The sequence below is a fragment of the Engystomops pustulosus genome, chromosome 3 (genome assembly GCF_040894005.1).
Source record: "Engystomops pustulosus chromosome 3, aEngPut4.maternal, whole genome shotgun sequence".
Classification (NCBI taxonomy): Eukaryota; Metazoa; Chordata; class Amphibia; order Anura; family Leptodactylidae; genus Engystomops; species Engystomops pustulosus.
In genome coordinates, this window is record NC_092413.1 from 141,350,693 (window position 1) to 141,369,269 (window position 18,577).

The 18,577-nt window shown below is 38.6% G+C and overlaps 1 protein-coding gene across 3 annotated transcripts in view; it reads left to right on the plus strand.

Annotated features, from left to right (window-relative positions):
• The window catches only part of CSMD1 (CUB and Sushi multiple domains 1), a 1,135,715-nt gene that overhangs the window by 1,110,103 nt on the left and 7,035 nt on the right, over positions 1–18,577 (plus strand). For 2 of the 3 annotated variants that reach the window (XM_072142316.1, XM_072142318.1), the window contains 2 exons: positions 1,319–1,406; positions 13,338–13,467. In XM_072142316.1, coding sequence (XP_071998417.1) covers positions 1,319–1,406; positions 13,338–13,467 — 218 coding nt within the window. Of the gene's footprint in view, positions 1–1,318; positions 1,407–13,337; positions 13,468–13,925; positions 14,010–18,577 lie in introns of all 3 variants that reach the window. The other variant, XM_072142317.1, reaches the window with a different exon arrangement.

Consider the following 18,577-nt stretch of genomic DNA (forward strand, 5'->3'; position numbering starts at 1 on the left):
AGTAGTGTTGCTTGTGGCCTGTGTATTATCGGCAGTAATGGTAACCTGCTCCTCTGTCTGAGTTTGCAGCTTGGGAAGGTTTTTTGGACTGCCCAAGCCACAACCCCAGGTAGGAACAAGACCTAGCCCATAATTTGTGGTTCCAACAGACAGCACTTACGCTGGACCGTAGAAAGTTTGTGTGATTGCTATTGAATCAATGTCAAAAGAGCATGTTTTTGTGCATTGAGCCTAAAATAGTGAAAAATGTGGAAACTTTTTTTTTCACAAATCTATGAAATCCTAAATATATGAAATTAAAACTGCTGAGAACAAAACCATACAGTAGGTCTTCAATATCAGATTATTGGAGACCAACACACAGCACACTCACATATCAGCTGTTCTCAGCAACTGATAATCAATGAAACATGAAGCAAACAGCTATATTCTGTGGTAGAAAGACCAAGCTACTGCAGATCAGCTCCAATACATTTCGGAAGTCAACCATTATACTTAGTAATAGCTAATACTTTTTTTTCGAATATTTTTCTTAACTGGTCACCACCATGGGACGATATAGATCATCCTAATTAGCAGGCATTGCCACATTTTGGAAATCTATTACGCCTTCCGGATTGTACTGGCACTGTCAGTGTGCCAGTGCCATCTGCAGCAGGAGACACAGCCTAATCCACAGCATGGTCCCTAATCCATCTGCACGGCAGGGAAATATCTCATGCCGGGCACTTTAAACCATTAACTGCCGTTATCAAGCACAATCACTGCAGCTGTCACTCTTCTGGCTCCCTGCAATGCAACTGCAATGTATTGTTTGAAGGATCAAGGTATCCACAGTGTCCCCTAGTGAGACAGGAAAAAATAATTAAGTAAAGTTTTTAAAACATATAACTTTTACAGCAATAAAAAATCCCTAATAATCCTAATCCCTAGTTTGACAGAGGATTAAAAATGTTATAGCTCTCAGAATATGGCGACACATGGGGAAATGCGGTTTCCTTATAAGGAAAACCTGTACATGTTTGGTGTCTCCTTAATCATACTAACCATACAGAATAGCTGTATCATGCTGTATAATTAAAAAAAACTGGCAAAACCGCTGTTTTATTCTGTTTTGCTGTAGGAAAGAGTTAATAAATTAGAATCATTTTGTTATTTTTACCATAAAAATTAACTCATTGGAAAATACAAATTTACTGAAAAATACAAGCAGTCATATGCCCATGTCAGATAGCTAGGGATAAGTGTTTCCTAATACTTCAACACTACTTGGCTTAATAATTGAAGCTGCATTAATGTTATTTAATCTTTTACATAGGTATCATCTGGAAGGGAGGAGAGTGCTTTTAACTACCAAGGCGATATACAATCGAAGAATTTTGGAAAATTTATATTTCAAAGACAAAGTAAGATTGTTTTCCTTCAAATCTTTGTGGATTAATGTCAATTTGAAAGTGTTTACCTCCCAATGAAACTTAAAATTATAGCAGGCAATGTTTTCTAATGGATATCACTTAGATAGAACATGAACACAATTACTTCTCTCTGTTGCAACTAGTACACAAACAATAATATTTATAAGTCTCATACAAAGCTTTTGACTAAACATTATTTAGGCATTTATTATGGTGTTTGGTTGTTATTAATCATCGAAAAGTGCAAATGTCTTGGTACTAAAGTTGGTATCTTCATATTTAGAGGGTTTTGCAACTTTGTCTCATGTCCTTTGCAATGTGTGTGTAACTGTGGGGGTGGTATATTAGGTAATTTACCAATATACATCTATCAAAGGATCTGCACTGCTTCCTTGATATGTAAAATGCAACCTCCTTTCTTTTACCTTATCAGCCAGACATTCCTGCAGATGGAGGATCATGGCTGCAGATGGAGGATCATGTGATCTCTATATGTCCAAGAACAATCGCCTTACCTAATGATTCATGATTTTAAGATTATGGTCCTGGCAAGGTGATTGCTTGTGGTAATAGGTCACATATTCCTCCATTTACATCATATTAGGGATGAAAGAACAGGGCTCACAGGTTGAACTTTCTACATTCTTACTGGATATTTGCTGCGTTATGTATCAAACATCTCCCAGAACAGTGATGTGCAGTAGATGGCAGGAACAATCAGACTTCTTAGGGTTAATGTGCCCTATGGGGTCTGTAAATGCAGTAAAAAATGTAAAACATAAAATACCCCCCTTTCTCTAAAACGATATAATATAAACAAATAAAATCATAAACATGTCCAATATCATTGGATTCCAAAATGGCCAGTCTATAGGAATATAGGGGGAGATTTATCATTAGGCAAGATTTTTGGCAATTGTCTATGTGTTTGACTGGTAGGTTCCCATCAGTCGGATCTATAGTCCAATTTATGTGCAGTGATAAATGCCTACTGATGCGAGTATCAGCTGAGTGTGCTCTATGCAAATACACTGCACCAGTCACACATATGTTTAAAATCTGCTCAATGTCTGCCTTTCTGCTATGTTTTTGCACAGAAAATTCACAGATACCCCATTATCGAAAATTTAGCAAAAATGTTAAAATTGAGCAAGTTTGAGAAAATTTAATGTGAAGAGATGCAGGAAAAAGGCAATTCAAAATAAAATTTAAACCATGATGTAAAAATCCCACACAGACCAGACTTCAATTTGTAAACCATCAACATGAAGGCTGCTGACAGAGTGCAATTGGCAGTATAGATGCATTAAATTATGCAGGAGAGACAGTCAGTCCCAAATTTTGGATTGCAAAGATTGTAAACCAAGCACACTGACATGCTGATGTGTGCCCCCTCTGGCAATGTGTCATTTATTATACAACTGGAAGATTTGTCATGATACAGTAAGTCAAAGGTTTCAAGCATATGATTTATTATTGATCTATATCATGATATATTAGTTATGGAACCTTGATAGAGATGAGTGAGCACTAAAATGCTCGGGTGCTCGTTATTCGAGACGAACTTTTCCAGATGCTCGAGTGCTCGTCTCGAATAACGAGCCCCATTGAAGTCAATGGGAGACCCGAGCATTTTTTTTAATAAAACTGAACAGTAAAAGAACAGTGCAAAAAAAAAATTTTCAGATGTGTGCAGATGTTTTACTTGTAAGAACACATTGAAATAACACTATTCTTCACTTTGCAGGTGTTCGCACGTGTCTCCCGCTAAGTTAGGAGATGTGCACGAACATCTGGAATGTGAAGAATATTGTTCTTTCAATGTGTTCTGCACTTAAATGCTCCTGTATTCACTGTTTTTAATGTTTTAATTCTATTCTTCACATTGCAGGTGTGCGCGCGCTCCCGATAGGTTCGGAGATACGCGCGCACAGCTGCAAAGTGAAGAATAGAATTAAAACATTAAAAACAGTGAATACAGGACCATTTAAGTGCAGAACACATTGAAAGAACAATATTCTTCACATTCCAGATGTTCCGAACATCTCCGAACCTAGCGGGAGACACGCGCGAACACCTGGAAAGTGAAGAATAGTGTTATTTCAATGTGTTCTTACAAGTAAAACATCTGCAAACATGTGTAATATTTTTTTTTTACAATAAAAATACTTTTATTCAATTTATTTTATTAATTTACTGCTCGATCTCGAGCCGGCGAGATACTCGTCCGAGTAACGAGCCGGTCCGAGTATGCTAATAATCGACCGAGCAGTATACTCGGACGAGTATACTCGCTCATCTCTAAACCTTAATCATAAATCTGCTTTGCTCCTTTACAGTAGACACACTTAGGGCCACTTTCACTTTTGTGCGCCTAAGTGTAGTAGTAGCCCCTAAACTCTGGCGCACTGTTGCGCAAGAATTATCACAAGCTACAACCATCTGTGATAACTTAATTTCCTGCCTCTTATTAATCACTTTACTTTAACACAGCTTAGGCGCAATTTTGGCCCAGTTCTGGCACAATGTTAGATTTGGGCACTTACATGTGATCCTGCTTCATGCTCCTCTCTGCTTCTCCCACATCCCAGAATGAAGATAACCCTCACAGCCAGGGCCGATTCTAGCATATTTGCTGCCTGAGGCGAATATTAAAATGCTGCCCCCCCCCCCCCCACTCCCTGTTAAGTAAATCCTTAAACTTTACTAACAATTAACAACCCTACAGACAGCTCCCTGACACTGTGTGACTGACTACAGGATCTGGGAGTCATTAGTGGCATCTAGTACCTTATAGATGACAATCTCTTCCATCAGGAGGACTTTATTCCGGGTTCTCCAATCCATGACGTATCACGGCTGAATTCACGGGCAGATATCTTCAGCTCCGTGCAGCATCTCCACCCGGCTTCCCTAAAAATACCACAGTCACTTACAGTATAAAGTCTCCTGGAAAACAACACTGCGCTCCTAAATAATATATACCCCTCACAACACAACTGACCGCACGCTACCCCACATATAACACATCCCTTCATTATATAGGGATAAAATCTATATACATATAATATACTGTATCTCATATACAGCCCCTGCAGCTAAGTAATATACTGTACCCGATATACAGCCCCCCCAGCTTAGTAATATACTGTATCCCATATACAACCCCCCAGCTTAGTGATATAGTGATATATAATATATACAGCACCCCCCAGTATAAAATGATTCTGGCCCCATATAATATATACTGAATCCCCCCCAGTATAAAATAATTATAGCCCCAAATAATATCTATAGCATCCCCCCCCCAGTATAAAATAATTATAGCCCCAAATAATATCTATAGCATCCCCCCCAGTATAAAATAATTATAGCCCCAAATAATATATATATAGCATCCCCCCAGTATAAAATAATTATAGCCCCAAATAATATCTATAGCATCACCCCCCCCAGTATAAAATAATTATAGCCCCAAATAATATATATAGCATCCCCCCCCCAGTATAAAATAATTATAGCCCCAAATAATATCTATAGCATCCCCCCAGTATAAAATAATTATAGCCCCAAATAATATCTATAGCATCCCCCCAGTATAAAATAATTATAGCCCCAAATAATATCTATAGCATCCCCCCCAGTATAAAATAATTATAGCCCCAAATAATATCTATAGCATCACCCCCCCCCAGTATAAAATAATTATAGCCCCAAATAATATATATAGCATCCCCCCAGTATAAAATAATTATAGCTCCAAATCCCCAAATAAAATATACAGAACCCCCCCCCCCGCCCCTAGTATAAAATAATTCTGGCCCCATATAATATATACAGCACCCCCCCCCCTAGTATAAAATAATTCTGGCCCCATATAATATCTATAGCATCCCCCTAGTATTAAACAATCATAGCCCCAAATAATATATATATAGCATTCCCCCCAGTATAAAATAATTACGGTATAGCCCCAAATAATATAAATATATATTGCATCCCCCCCAGTAATAAAGAAATAATTATAGCCCCAAATAAAATAGCATTCCATGATTCCCCCCCCCCCCAGTTTAAAATAATTCTGGCCCCATATTCCGCCCCCCCCCCCCCGCAGTATTAATTATTAGCCACAATTAATTAAATACATGAAAAATAATAAAATCCTACTCACCTGCAGGCAGCTGCTCCCTCGCCACGGCTCCGGTGTTCACGCGGCTCTCCTGTGAGACGCGGCTCCGCACAGTGACACAGGCGCCGCGCCATGACGTCATGGCGCCTGTGTCACTGCTTAGAACGGAGCGACGCAGCTGCCAGAAAGGCGCTGCGTCGCTCCGCATATAAATCGCGCCTGTGTCTTAAAGAGATAGGCGCGATTTATTTAGCTGGTGGGCGATTCGGGCGTTAATGGACGCCCGAATCGCCCACTTTAGAGCGGCGAATTTCGCCGCCCTTTACAGGGACCCGCATTCTGCCGCCTGAAGCGAGATTTTCATCTCGCCTCATGGCAGATGCGGCCCTGCTCACAGCAGCACCCAGGTGTGTGGCACCCAGCACCCAGTGATCTCCTCAGAAGTGGCTTCTCATGGAGGGGATCTCCCAGTGCTGATCTCCTGCTGCCCCCCTGTAATTCTGCACAGTATACTCCTCAGACACCAGTGTGCTCATCCTGCTGCACAGGGGACACATGTCTGGCCTATCTGCAAAATTCTGCAAACTTCTCTCCTGTACTGCTCTGAGCTGAGGATTTTGCAGAATGTTTTGTAAATAGAAGGTGATAAACTGTAAATACAGTCTGAAGCTCCTGTCTGCAGTGTATGTAGTGTGTGCTCTGCACAGGGGCTCAGCGTTTACTTCTCAGTTAACGTCACCTTTGGGCTGGAGTGTTTTTGTGCCCATTTTTGCGCCTGAATGAAAAGTCGCAAGTGATGCATATCATTAGGTGCAAAAAAACATCTGGATTGGTAGGATAAATTAGGGAAACATGGTTATTTTTGCTGAGCCGCTAGTTTGCCGTTTAATTGCAAAAATGGCGGAAAAAACATGTGGCCCTTAGATTTTAATGCCACATTCATAATGGGACTATTTTTACAATGAGGATTTTAACTGTATTGCAAATAAGGTAAAACTAAATACCAAAGGCATAATGTTACTGTTAGAGGACAGACATGGTCAAAACTAGCATTTTAAAAAAATCAATACTACTACAGAGTATGAAACATAATTGATGTTTTACATTTGAAGAATGCACTTTTGTATTAACCCCTTAATGACCGCCCTATCGGGTTTTTACGGCGGTCATTAAGGGTACTTCTTCTGATGCGACGCCTTTCTACGGCGGCGCATCAGAAGAAGTTTTCGGGACACCGGGTCTCGCTGGTGCCGGTGTCGGGCTGTGATACCACAGCCCAGACCCGGCACTAACACCCGGGATCGGAAAAACTCCGTGTGCTTACCGGGGGATCCGATCCCTCCTGCCGCTGCCCCGGGTTCCGACGAGTGACCCGGGGCTGTCGGCTCCTCTTCTCACCGGGTCCTGCCTTCCTGGCAGGACCCGGCTGTAAGTAACTGAGCATGCGCAGCATGCTCAGTTACTTTCACTATACACTGCAATACAAGTGTATTGCAGTGTAAAGGCTTGAATAAGCGATCGGATGATCGCTTATTCAAGCCAAGAAGTAGAAAATGTAAAAAAGTAAAAAAAAGAAAATTAAATCTTTTTATAATATAATTAAATAAATAAATAAAATAAAAGTCCCATAATCTCCCCAGTAACACATAAAATGCAAATAAAGTATATAAAACACAAAACACGTACATATTTGGTATCACCGCGTCCGTATTAATCTGTACAATAAATCTAAATCAATATTGAACCCGCTCGGTGAGCTACGTAAAAAAAAAAACTCCAAAAACTTCCCATAATATACAATTTTTCATCAAACACCATCACAAAAAATGTTCTAAAAAGTGATCAAAAAAAGTTACGGTACCTAATATGATACGACTGAAAAGAACAACTGTTTTCGCAAAAAATAAGCCCTCAACCAGATCTGACAACAGAAAAATACAGAAGTTATGGCCCTGAAAAGTTGTCAATAGTAAAAACAATGCGATTTTCTCCAATATTGGTTTTGCTCAGGAAAATTGAGCAAAATAAGAAAAACTATATAAATGAGGTATCACCGCAATCGTAGTGAACCAGAGAATAAAGATAAAATATTATTTTTACGTTACGGTGAGCGGGGGGGGGGGGGGAAATGCTCACAATCCAAAATAAAAATTGATGATCTTGTTTATGTCCCCCTTGAAATAGTTAATAAAATCTCATGAATAAGCTTTAGACTCCCAAAATAAATTATTTATACATTGTATCTCATCCCATAAACAATAAGCCCTCATATGATCGCATTACCAAAAAAAATAAAAATTTATAGGTCGTACAATGTGACAATACAAATCTGCTGTGGCCATTCATTCTATGCTCGGCCGTGCGCCCGTACAGCAGTCACCACCACATATGTGGTATCAGTACACTCGGGAGGAATTGGGCATCAAGCGTTGCAGTGCGTTTCATCATTTAATTTATTCTGAAAATGTCAGTTTTGGCCTAAATGAATGTATTTCCAAAAAAATTCCATAGTTTCTAAATCGCAGGTCCATATTTTTTAACCCATGTGAAACACTTAAAGGGTTAATGGACTTAATAGAAGTTGTTTTACATACGTTGAGGGGTGAAGTTTCTATAGTGGGGTAATTTATGAGGTTTTACTATTATTTAGGCCTCTCAAAGTCACTTGGAAGCCGAGTTGTCCCTCAAAATGTGAGTTATGGCAATTTTCATGAAAATAAGAAAAATCGCACCTAAAGTTCTGCACCTCATAACATCCTAGAAAAATGACCGGAAGCATAAAATATCATCCCAACATAAAGCAGATATTCTGTAAATGTTAATTATCAAACTTTTTGGGTAGTTTTACTTCCTATCTGGAAACCAGAACATTTCAAACTTGGAAAATGAAGAATTTTTACAAACTTTTGCCAAATTTTCACTTTTTTTCAGAACGAAACGCAAAACTTATCACTTAAATTTTATAACTAACATGAAGTACAATGTGTTACGAGAAAACATTCTCAAAATCACCAGGATATGTTAAAGCGTTCCGAAGTTATAACCAATTATCGTGAGACTTGTCAGATTTGAAAAATCGAGTCTGGTCATTGAGCTGAAAACTAGTGTCGGTGATAAGGGGTTAAACAAGGTCAAGGAATTCCACACATACAGTGCAGGTGGCTAAAGTATTCATACTCCTTTAACTTTTCCTCATTTAGACATTACAGTCACCACCAACTTAAATATATGTATCAATTTTTCATGTAAGAGCACAACACAAAGCAAAGGGTATTTTTTAAATGAAACTTGATTTTGCAAGTTTTGGCTAATTAAAAAATTAATAGTGTAGTGTGCATATGTATTCAGCCCCGATAAGTTTAGACTGTGTAGTCTAAACAGCTGCAGGTCTGTTTGGATATGTCTCTACCATCCTTGCACATTTTGAATTTGGAATTTTTGCACCTTCTTCTCTGGAGAATATTTGTAAACAGCAATCACAGATCCTCAGACTTGCCTAATCTGTTAACCAGGCATGATAAAAAAAATTCTGTAGTGCTAGTAAATATAGAGATCCACCCTTTTTTTCTTCGATAACTAATTGTGATTACTTTATCACATTCCATTGCAGCTTTGGCTGCATGTTTATGGTTGAAGTCCTCTTATATGATCTATACTGGGTTATGAATTTTACATTAGTGGGGTCCAAAAGCCCCTGCAAATCAACTGTTTACTTAAAATAATTTAGTGAAATTTTATTAATTGTGTATACTCACTTCTAATAACACAAGTTTATATACTTCTGGGGACTTTCCCAGCAGCATGTAAAAAGTTTATTTTGTCAAATTTTATTAGGTCATCTCATCACAAGTGTTGATGGTGATGTTTATAATTTCAATAATTTTATCATTAAGCTAATGCTCTTGACAACATTTTTATATACCTTTTGTGTGTCAAAAAGAAAGGACACTTTTAATTTTTGCTCAGCTATAGAGAAATCATTACTCAAGAAATAAAAGCCTTGTATTTTACCAGCCGAGAGTAATCATTCGGCCAATGTTTTAAAAAATCTGGATTATAATGATATCAAATGATATTCAAGTTTTTTTTAATATACCATAAAATGATAACAAAAAATATAATCTCTGCCACAGATTTTGCAGACTACCGTATATACTTGTGTATAAGACGAGTTTTTCAGCACAAAACTGAAGAGCTTATCATTATTTGGGAGACTGCAGTGCATTCAATTATTGGGGGGTTGCAGGGCATTTCAATAGGGGGGCTGCAGGGCATTTCATTAAAAGCGTGGCTGCAGGGTATTAATAGGGAGGTTGAAGGGAATTTCATTATTTGGGGGGATGCATGGTATTTCATTAATAGGGGAGTCAGGCGTTTAATTATATATATATACACTCACCGGCCACTTTATTAGGTACACCTGTCCAACTGCTCGTTAACACATTTCTAATCAGCCAATCACATGGCGGCAACTCAGTGCATTTAGGCATGTAGACATGGTCAAGACAATCTCCTGCAGTTCAAACCGAGCATCAGTATGGGGAAGAAAGGTGATTTGAGTGCCTTTGACCGTGGCAGTGGTCTGAGTATTTCAGAAACTGCTGATCTACTGGGATTTTCACGCACAACCATCTCTAGGGTTTACAGAGAATGGTCCGAAAAAGAAAAAACATCCAGTGAGCGGCAGTTCTGTGGGCAGAAATGCCTTGTTGATGCCAGAGGTCAGAGGAGAATGGGCAGACTGGTTCGAGCTGATATAAAGGCAACAGTGACTCAAATCACCACCCGTTACAACCAAGGTAGGCAGAAGAGCATCTCTGAACGCACAGTACGTCGAACTTTGAGGCAGATGGGCTACATCAGCAGAAGACCACACTGGGTGCCACTCCTTTCAGCTAAGAACAGGAAACTGAGGTTACAATTTGCACAAGCTCATCGAAATTGGACAGTAGAAGATTGGAAAAACGTTGCCTGGTCTGATGAGTCTCGATTTCTGCTGCAACATTCGGATGGTAGGGTCAGAATTTGGCTTCAACAACATGAAAGTATGGATCCATCCTGCCTTGTATCAATGGTTCAGGCTGGTGGTGGTGGTGTCATGGTGTGGGGAATATTTTCTTGGCACTCTTTGGGCCCCTTGGTACCAATTGAGCATCGGTGCAATCTGATGGCTACTTTCAGCAGGATAATGCGCCATGTCATAAAGCTGGAATCATCTCAGACTGGTTTCTTGAACATGACAATGAGTTCACTGTACTCAAATGGCCTCCACAGTCACCAGATCTCAATCCAATAGAGCATCTTTGGGATGTGGTGGAACGGGAGATTCGCATCATGGATGTGCAGCTGACAAATCTGCAGCAACTGTGTGATGCTATCATGTCAATATGGACCAAAATCTCTGAGGAATGCTTCCAGCATCTATGCCACAAAGAATTGAGGCAGTTCTGAAGGCAAAAGGGGGTCCAACCCGTTACTAGCATGGTGTACCTAATAAACTGGCCGGTGAGTGTATATATATATATATATATATATATATATATATATATATATATATATATATATATATATAAAATAAAAAATAATGAAAAAGGCAGCACAAAAAAAATTGGTGAAAAACGGTGGTTTTAATCCATAGAAGACGACGTTTCGGCTCGTATACACGTGAGCCTTTCTCAAGACGTTTCGGCTCGTATACACGTGAGCCTTTCTCAAGACTTGAGAAAGGCTCACGTGTATACGAGCCGAAACGTCGTCTTCTATGGATTAAAACCACCGTTTTTCACCAATTTTTTTTGTGCTGCCTTTTTCATTATTTGTTATTTGGAGGGTCCTTCCCCTTGCCTGGACCCATTACGGCTTTGCACATAGCTTCAATTTTTGTGACTCTTTTGGGATATTTGCCGTGCTGCTTGGACTTTTTCTACATTCTATATATATATATATATATATATATATATATATATATATATATATATACAATAAATAATGTAATCCCAACTTTTTGCAGACTGATGCTCTGGTACATTGTGGTCTTCTTCACAGTACATTTTGATTACAAGTGAGTAACATTGAGTAACATATACAGCTTCTAAAAAGCCCCTCATAATTGTGAACACATAGTTTGTTGGTTGAGTACAATGGGGAGCATTTATCGGGACTTGTACACAAGTTTTTTTGCATACAGGGCCTGAAATATCCTGATCACCCTGATCCCCATTGATTGTTCATAGGTCTTGTCACACATCTAAACCAGTTAGGGACTGGTGTAGAATTGCCCGCATGGAGCACCGGTGTTTCATGAATTCCACCCAGTGCCTGTATGTCTTGGGGTATTGTCCTGCTGTAGAAACAAGGACAATCACTCAGGACATTTGTGTGTGTGTTTTCTTGCTTTTTTCTGGGTTTTGGACTTGGTTGATATATCAAGTGTCAAGCTCCAGGGGTAGCGGACCCCCTGGATCACGGCAGACGATGACGTAAGCCGACACCTGGGAACGGAATATAAGTGGTACCCAGTTTTCACCAGAGCCTGCCACAAAGAGGGTTAGGCTTGCTGTGGCGTATCACCAGGTGGTTCCATAGGTGCGACTTTGTCAGCGGTGGCATCCAAGGCGAGGTACACAAATGCTGAGCAGAATCATAGTCGGAGATAGGCAGGAGGTAAGGACGGGCAACACAGGATCAGAGTCAGGAACATAGCATTAGGTCAAGGCAGGCAGTAGGAAAGAGTAGTCAGGAATGGAACCGGGGTCACAACGGGAAATCACAATATCAGCACAGGGCATGAGACAAGCAGTCTCTAAGGCACAAGGCATCAAGATCCAGCAGGGTATGCAGGGAGAGGCTGGATTATAAGTAATACTGGGAAAAGGAAAGCACCGATTTTTTGTGCGCTGACCCTTCAAATTTACTGAAGCCGGCGCACGCATAAACATAACGAACATAAACAGGAGAGAGGACAGGTGACTTAGAGCTGCAGGGCACTGGGGCATAGAGAGGAGCACTGCGACCTGAGACATGGGTCGTGGGAGCACCCGTGACATCAGGCAGTCTGTTTAACTTAAAAAAGTCACCTAGTCAGGACTGCAGTTTATTTGTGACTTTTTAACCAAGATTTGCACCAAAATGGCAACATTTTCACTTCTCCACATCTGAATTTTAAGGATCTTTCACCCATAACACATAAAAATTCTTGGGCAGGTAACACTGCTAGGTGACTCGAAATGTTGCAAATTTAGGTGCATATATATCAAACATGCCCAAAAGTACCAAAAGTAAGAGAAAAAAGAGAAAATTGTAAGATAAATGACCCCCTAGGAGTCTAATTTTGTACGCTTCTATTTTTGAAAGTATTCTTACTTTCTAGAGTTTCTCACACTTGCCTAAAATTCTTACACAGTGTATATAAATATGCATATTAAAAACTGATAAACTAAATTGGTTCTTTTTACAGTATAGAAAAAAATGCAATAAATGTATATCAGTTATTTTACCATGAGGACAGATCTCTACCATGAAGGCAAAGAAGGCACTGTCCCAGAAATCTACTGCCAGCGGGTGAATTACTGAATAAGATACATAATAAATGAAGAATGTGGAATGTTCTCCACCTGTGCATACCAGTGCAGAGCCCTTCATTTCTTACTGCTTACATGGAGGGAGAGGCAAATCCTTGTACTTAATAATACAGTCTAAAGAGCAGAAGTTACTTCATGATGATACAAAATAAAAAAGTGTCATTGTAAATAATGAAAAGACTTTCACTTAATGATGTGTTTGCTTTGTTACAGGTCCACTTAACGTCACTGACTCTTCCAACAATTATTATGGCACAAATAGCAGTTCTGTAGCAGCTGCAATCTTGGTACCATTTTTCGCACTTATATTATCAGGATTTGCATTCTATCTCTATAAACACAGGTAAATAATAATAGAAGCATTGATAAAGCTAGGTATGTATGTTTTTTTATGTATGCTGAAGAGAACACTATTTTTTTAGAGCTTGAAAGTTATCATTTACCATTATACCCCAGTCTTAAGGACTAGCATCATGAGACCAACTAAATGATTCTAGTCATTACCCACTAAACGCACTCAGAGAACATAAAGACATTTTTTTCAGTATTGATAATCACATTTATTGTTCAGGTGTAATGTTTGCCCCTTTCCAATTCTAAAGCTTCTGTTCCAAATAGAATTTAGGCTTCTTTAACCTAAGGAGGTAACAATGCTTTGAATAAGGGATGCATGTACATCTCCATTAAAATGAATGAATGAAAGATAAACTGGAAATAGGGTACACATTGAAATCCATCCCATGAAATAAGCATATTCACTCACTAGTTTAATCCCTTTCCATTTTGTATTTGTACTTACAGATTAATACCTACGTCTTATACCACAGAAGCCATGATTTCAATATCTTGCACTGATGAGGGCACGTAGGCCTGAAACAGCTGTATGTAAGTTGGAATAAATGGCTCTGTACATACTTAAAAAGGGCCTTTCATCTTTCCTGGCTTGTCTGTGTTATTGCAAATACTTTCCCCGTGAAATGCTGGATCTTTTTCTTAGAACTGTGTTGTTCCTTTCCTGCCATTTTTTTCCTGAAACTGTATGAAAAATAGGTGTTATCATTTCCTTGCCAAATAGATGCTTTACAGAGAATGGCTTTGCCCTCCTATTTAAAATCACATTTATTTTGGCGTAAGGAATGAAAATGCCCATTTGTCAACTTATTGTATCTTTCCAGGTGAAATAATTTCACATTAAAATAAACACAGTTCCAAGTAGAGATGACCAGATTATTTGTATTACAATATAACCATTCATTACTATATCAGACATGTCAGGAGAGCCTACAGGTCCTCTTTAAGCGATGCCCTTAATATGCTATAGTCTTTTATAGGCTCATTCTATGTCTCAGGAATAACAAAATAGTTCTAAGATATAGAGTAGGTGTAAATTATGATAAAAATGTTGCCTTATTTGCCTTGGTAACTAGATCTTTGCATATTTGTACATTCTGATATGTCAATATGATATATAATTTACAAAATATTATTTGTTTTTCACCTAATATAATAACCGTTATATAGTATAGTTGTAGATCACTAGTCGAGCCTTATGCACTGCAAATGGATATTCATCTACAGTGTATAAACTTCTGGTGTGAGACACAGCCAAATCTAAAGTTAGACCTTTGCTATTAAATAAGACAGATTAATAACCTATTGCAGATTCTTTTAATGTATTCGTCTACAAAGATGTCATTCCCTCATACCTATATATGTATATGATGTGAGGTCTATGAACAAAGAAGAGGAAATAATAGGATATATTTAGTTTAGTTATGGCAGTCTTGACAACAAGGGCAGGTGCTTTTCTTTCTTTGCTGAAAGGATTTTTTTTGCTGTACTTTTTTTGATGTGGTCAATTTGACACATATTCTACCGCTCTGTACTGACTTTGTTTCTTTGGAAATATTATTTTCTTATGCCAAATGTAAAGTCTGATAGAGAGGCACTTCCTTAAACTACTATCTGCCACTTCAACGTTTTTCCAATCTTCTACTGTCCAATTTCCATGAGCTTGTGCAAATTGTAGCCTCAGTTTCCTGTTCTTAGCTGAAAGGAGTGGCACCCGGTGTGGTCTTTTGCTGCTGTAGCCCATCTGCCTCAAAGTTCGACGTACTGTGCGTTCAGAGATGCTCTTCTGTCTACCTTTGTTGTAACAGGTGGCGATTTGAGTCACTGTTGCCTTTCTATCAGCTCGAACCAGTCTGCCCATTCTCCTCTGACCTCTGGCATCAACAAGGCATTTCCGCCCACAGAACTGCCGCTCACTGGATGTTTTTTCTTTTTCGGACAATTCTCTGTAAACCCTAGAGATGGTTGTGCGTGAAAATCCCAGTAGATCAGCAGTTTCTGAAATACTCAGAGGAGCCCTTCTGGCACCAACAAACATGCCACGTTCAAAGGCACTCAAATCACATTTCTTCCCCATACTGATGCTCGGTTTGAACTGCAGGAGATTGTCTTGACCATGTCTACATGCCTAAATGCACTAAGTTGCCGCCATGTGATTGGCTGATTAGAAATTAAGTGTTAACGAGCAGTTGGACAGGTGTACCTAATAAAGTGGCCGGTGAGTGTATATATAAAACCAAAGTAGGGCTAAGGAGCAGCACCGTGTAAAAAGGAGAAAATTCACTTGACTTTATCTTATGGAGTGCTTCTTCATTGCTAATTTTTCCTATATATATATATATAAATATATATTTTTATATATATATATTTATATATACACATATATATATATATATATATATATATATATATATATATATATATATATATATAGCCCCCCGTAATACCCAAGTAATGGCCAAGTAATACATGCACACCAGTAAGTGTGGAGTTACTCAGACAGTTTTGTGTTTTCCAAAAAAAATCATACTTTTATTTTTCATATGAAAAAATGAATAGAAAATATAGCCCAGGCATTGACAGAGTTTGAAATATTTAGTATTGTTCCCTTTGGCATTCTAGCTGTTAATTTGCTGAGGTAATCTGGAGAAATTTTCCCCCATGTTTCCAGAAGTCCCTCCTGATGGGATTGATGGGCACTTTATGTATCATACAGTCAAGCTGCTCTCACAACAGCTCAATGGGTTGAGATCTGGTGACTGGGCTGGCCACTCTATTACAGATAGAATACTAGCTGCTGCTTCTTCCCTAAATAGTTCATGCATAATTTGGATGTGTGCTTTCGGTCATTGTCCTGTTGTAGGATTAAATTATATAATATTATTATAATATTATATATTATAAATTATATAAAGGTAGATCGGGTGGTAGGTGCAACTATAGGACGTGAAGATAGCCCTTTTATAGGCTAATCCTCACGTCCCCGCAATATTTAACTAACTTTTAATTCCCTAATATGTACATTTTGTAAGGAGGCTACTGGGGAATGGAGTAGTCGGAGTGAGGCTACACGGCTACACCACGCCCTAGTAGCCTCTTTGACCCTTCTACCAGATGTCTTCAGTGCACAGTTCCTCGTAGCTGTGCACCCTCATCCGAGAAACCTGCAGTCTGCGCATGCACAGAACAGCAGGCCCATGGCTGCGAGGTCACTGCTCCAAAACCAGAGCCGCGTAGCTGCGGGACTGCTGTTTTGCACATGCGCAGACAGCAGGTTTCTGGGACGAGGGCTGCGCGCCAAAGACATCTGGTAGGAGGGTCAAAGAGGCTACTGGGGCGTGGAGTAGCAGCCCTGTGTAGCCTCAGCATCGGCTACTCCACGTCCCAGTAGCCTTTTTACAAAATTTACATGTAAGGGAATTAAAAGTTGATAAAATATTGCGGAAATGTGAGGATTAGCTCTTAAAAGGGCTATCCTCACGCCCCTACCTTTGTAGATCTGTGGTGGTACGTTCCCTTTAAACATGGGGGCTGTGACACAATTCTGTAGGACACTGCATGATAAATGTGGCACATGGTCTGACTGTGCACCAGAATGCCCCCTTTCAGTGTAGAACTGGTGCAAGGGCTTTAATAAATCTGGGCCAATATTTGTTATCTTTAAATCTGTGAACTTAATAATTTGCTTCCAATATGCAGTTATATTTGGGCATGACTAAATAATATAAATGTATCCTTCATCTCCCATTGCACATTATTATTATTTACAGAGCACCATTAATTCCATGGTGCTGTACAGTCAATAAGGGATTCACAGACATTACATTAAGACAAGAACAATTGCAAGGAGGCTTACAATCAGTTTTTTTCAAATTCATCTCTTTACTGTAATTTGTGTACCACATTAAATTGAATTGACCAATGGTTTTTATTTACTGACACCATCTAATATTTTCAATAATGCAAGTCCATACCTCATTTTTACTCTTGTCCAAATCTTCTTGTTTTATATGATTTTGATATTGATTTTGAAAGTTATGACATCATTATACTTTTTATCTCCACATTTCAAAGCCCACTACTTCTTTTAATTTCTTTATGGACATTGTTTTTGGAGAAATTAGAAGAATTATATGGGTATTAAAACTTGTAAATATATCCATAACTTATTTTTGTAAACTAAAAGATATTACCTCAAAGATAAAGAAGGTAAATACATACTGTACAATTATGTTGATTAACTAAATCTTTGTGACTTTTCTTATAGAAAACATTACCAAGTCTCTAACCTTTCAAGTTTTTGCTTTACTTTTGACATCTGCTTAATTGCTGCCTCTAACATTTCCCATCCCACAGAAATCTTGATGTAAAGCTATAATAAAAACTCAGAAGGGACACATATTTCATTGTTATATCTCCTATTATTGCTTGTGCTGTGACTTGCCAAATGTAGATATATGCTAAATTCAATATAGAAATATGTAAATTATATTGGTGAACAGCAAATGATTCAAATTAACCTCTACCCAAATCATCACCACAGTGTTCCCATTGATCCTGTTATGCTTAGCCATACAGAGCTTTACTTCATCTCTGGAACGTGATTTTGGAAAAATACATCTCTTTATCAGTTAGGTGCTGCTAAATATTTACCTGCCTTTTCTCTTTGCTTAATTTATAATGTCCTGAAATGTTTTATCAATAGTACCCACTCAAAATGTGATAGGAATGTTTTCTCAGCATCCATTATAGTTTTAAAGGGGTTGTCCAATTTCAGGAAATAATTGATATTGTTTGAGTAAGGAAAAGATATACAATTTCCCAATGTGGTTTGTGTATCAATTCCTCACGATTCTTCTAGATCTCTACTTGTTGTCCTTCTATAGAAAGCTTCTATGTTTAGGTGCAGCGGGTACAATCTGTCGATGGTTATGTGATGGACATGCAGGTGCATAAGAAGTTATATCGGAGAGAGTTATCAGAGCTGTGTGATAATGATGGCTGTGGCATGTCCATCACATCGACATGGATAGATTTATATATCCGCTGTACATAAACGTAGAAGCTTTCTATAACAGGACAGCAAGAAGAGATCTAGAAAA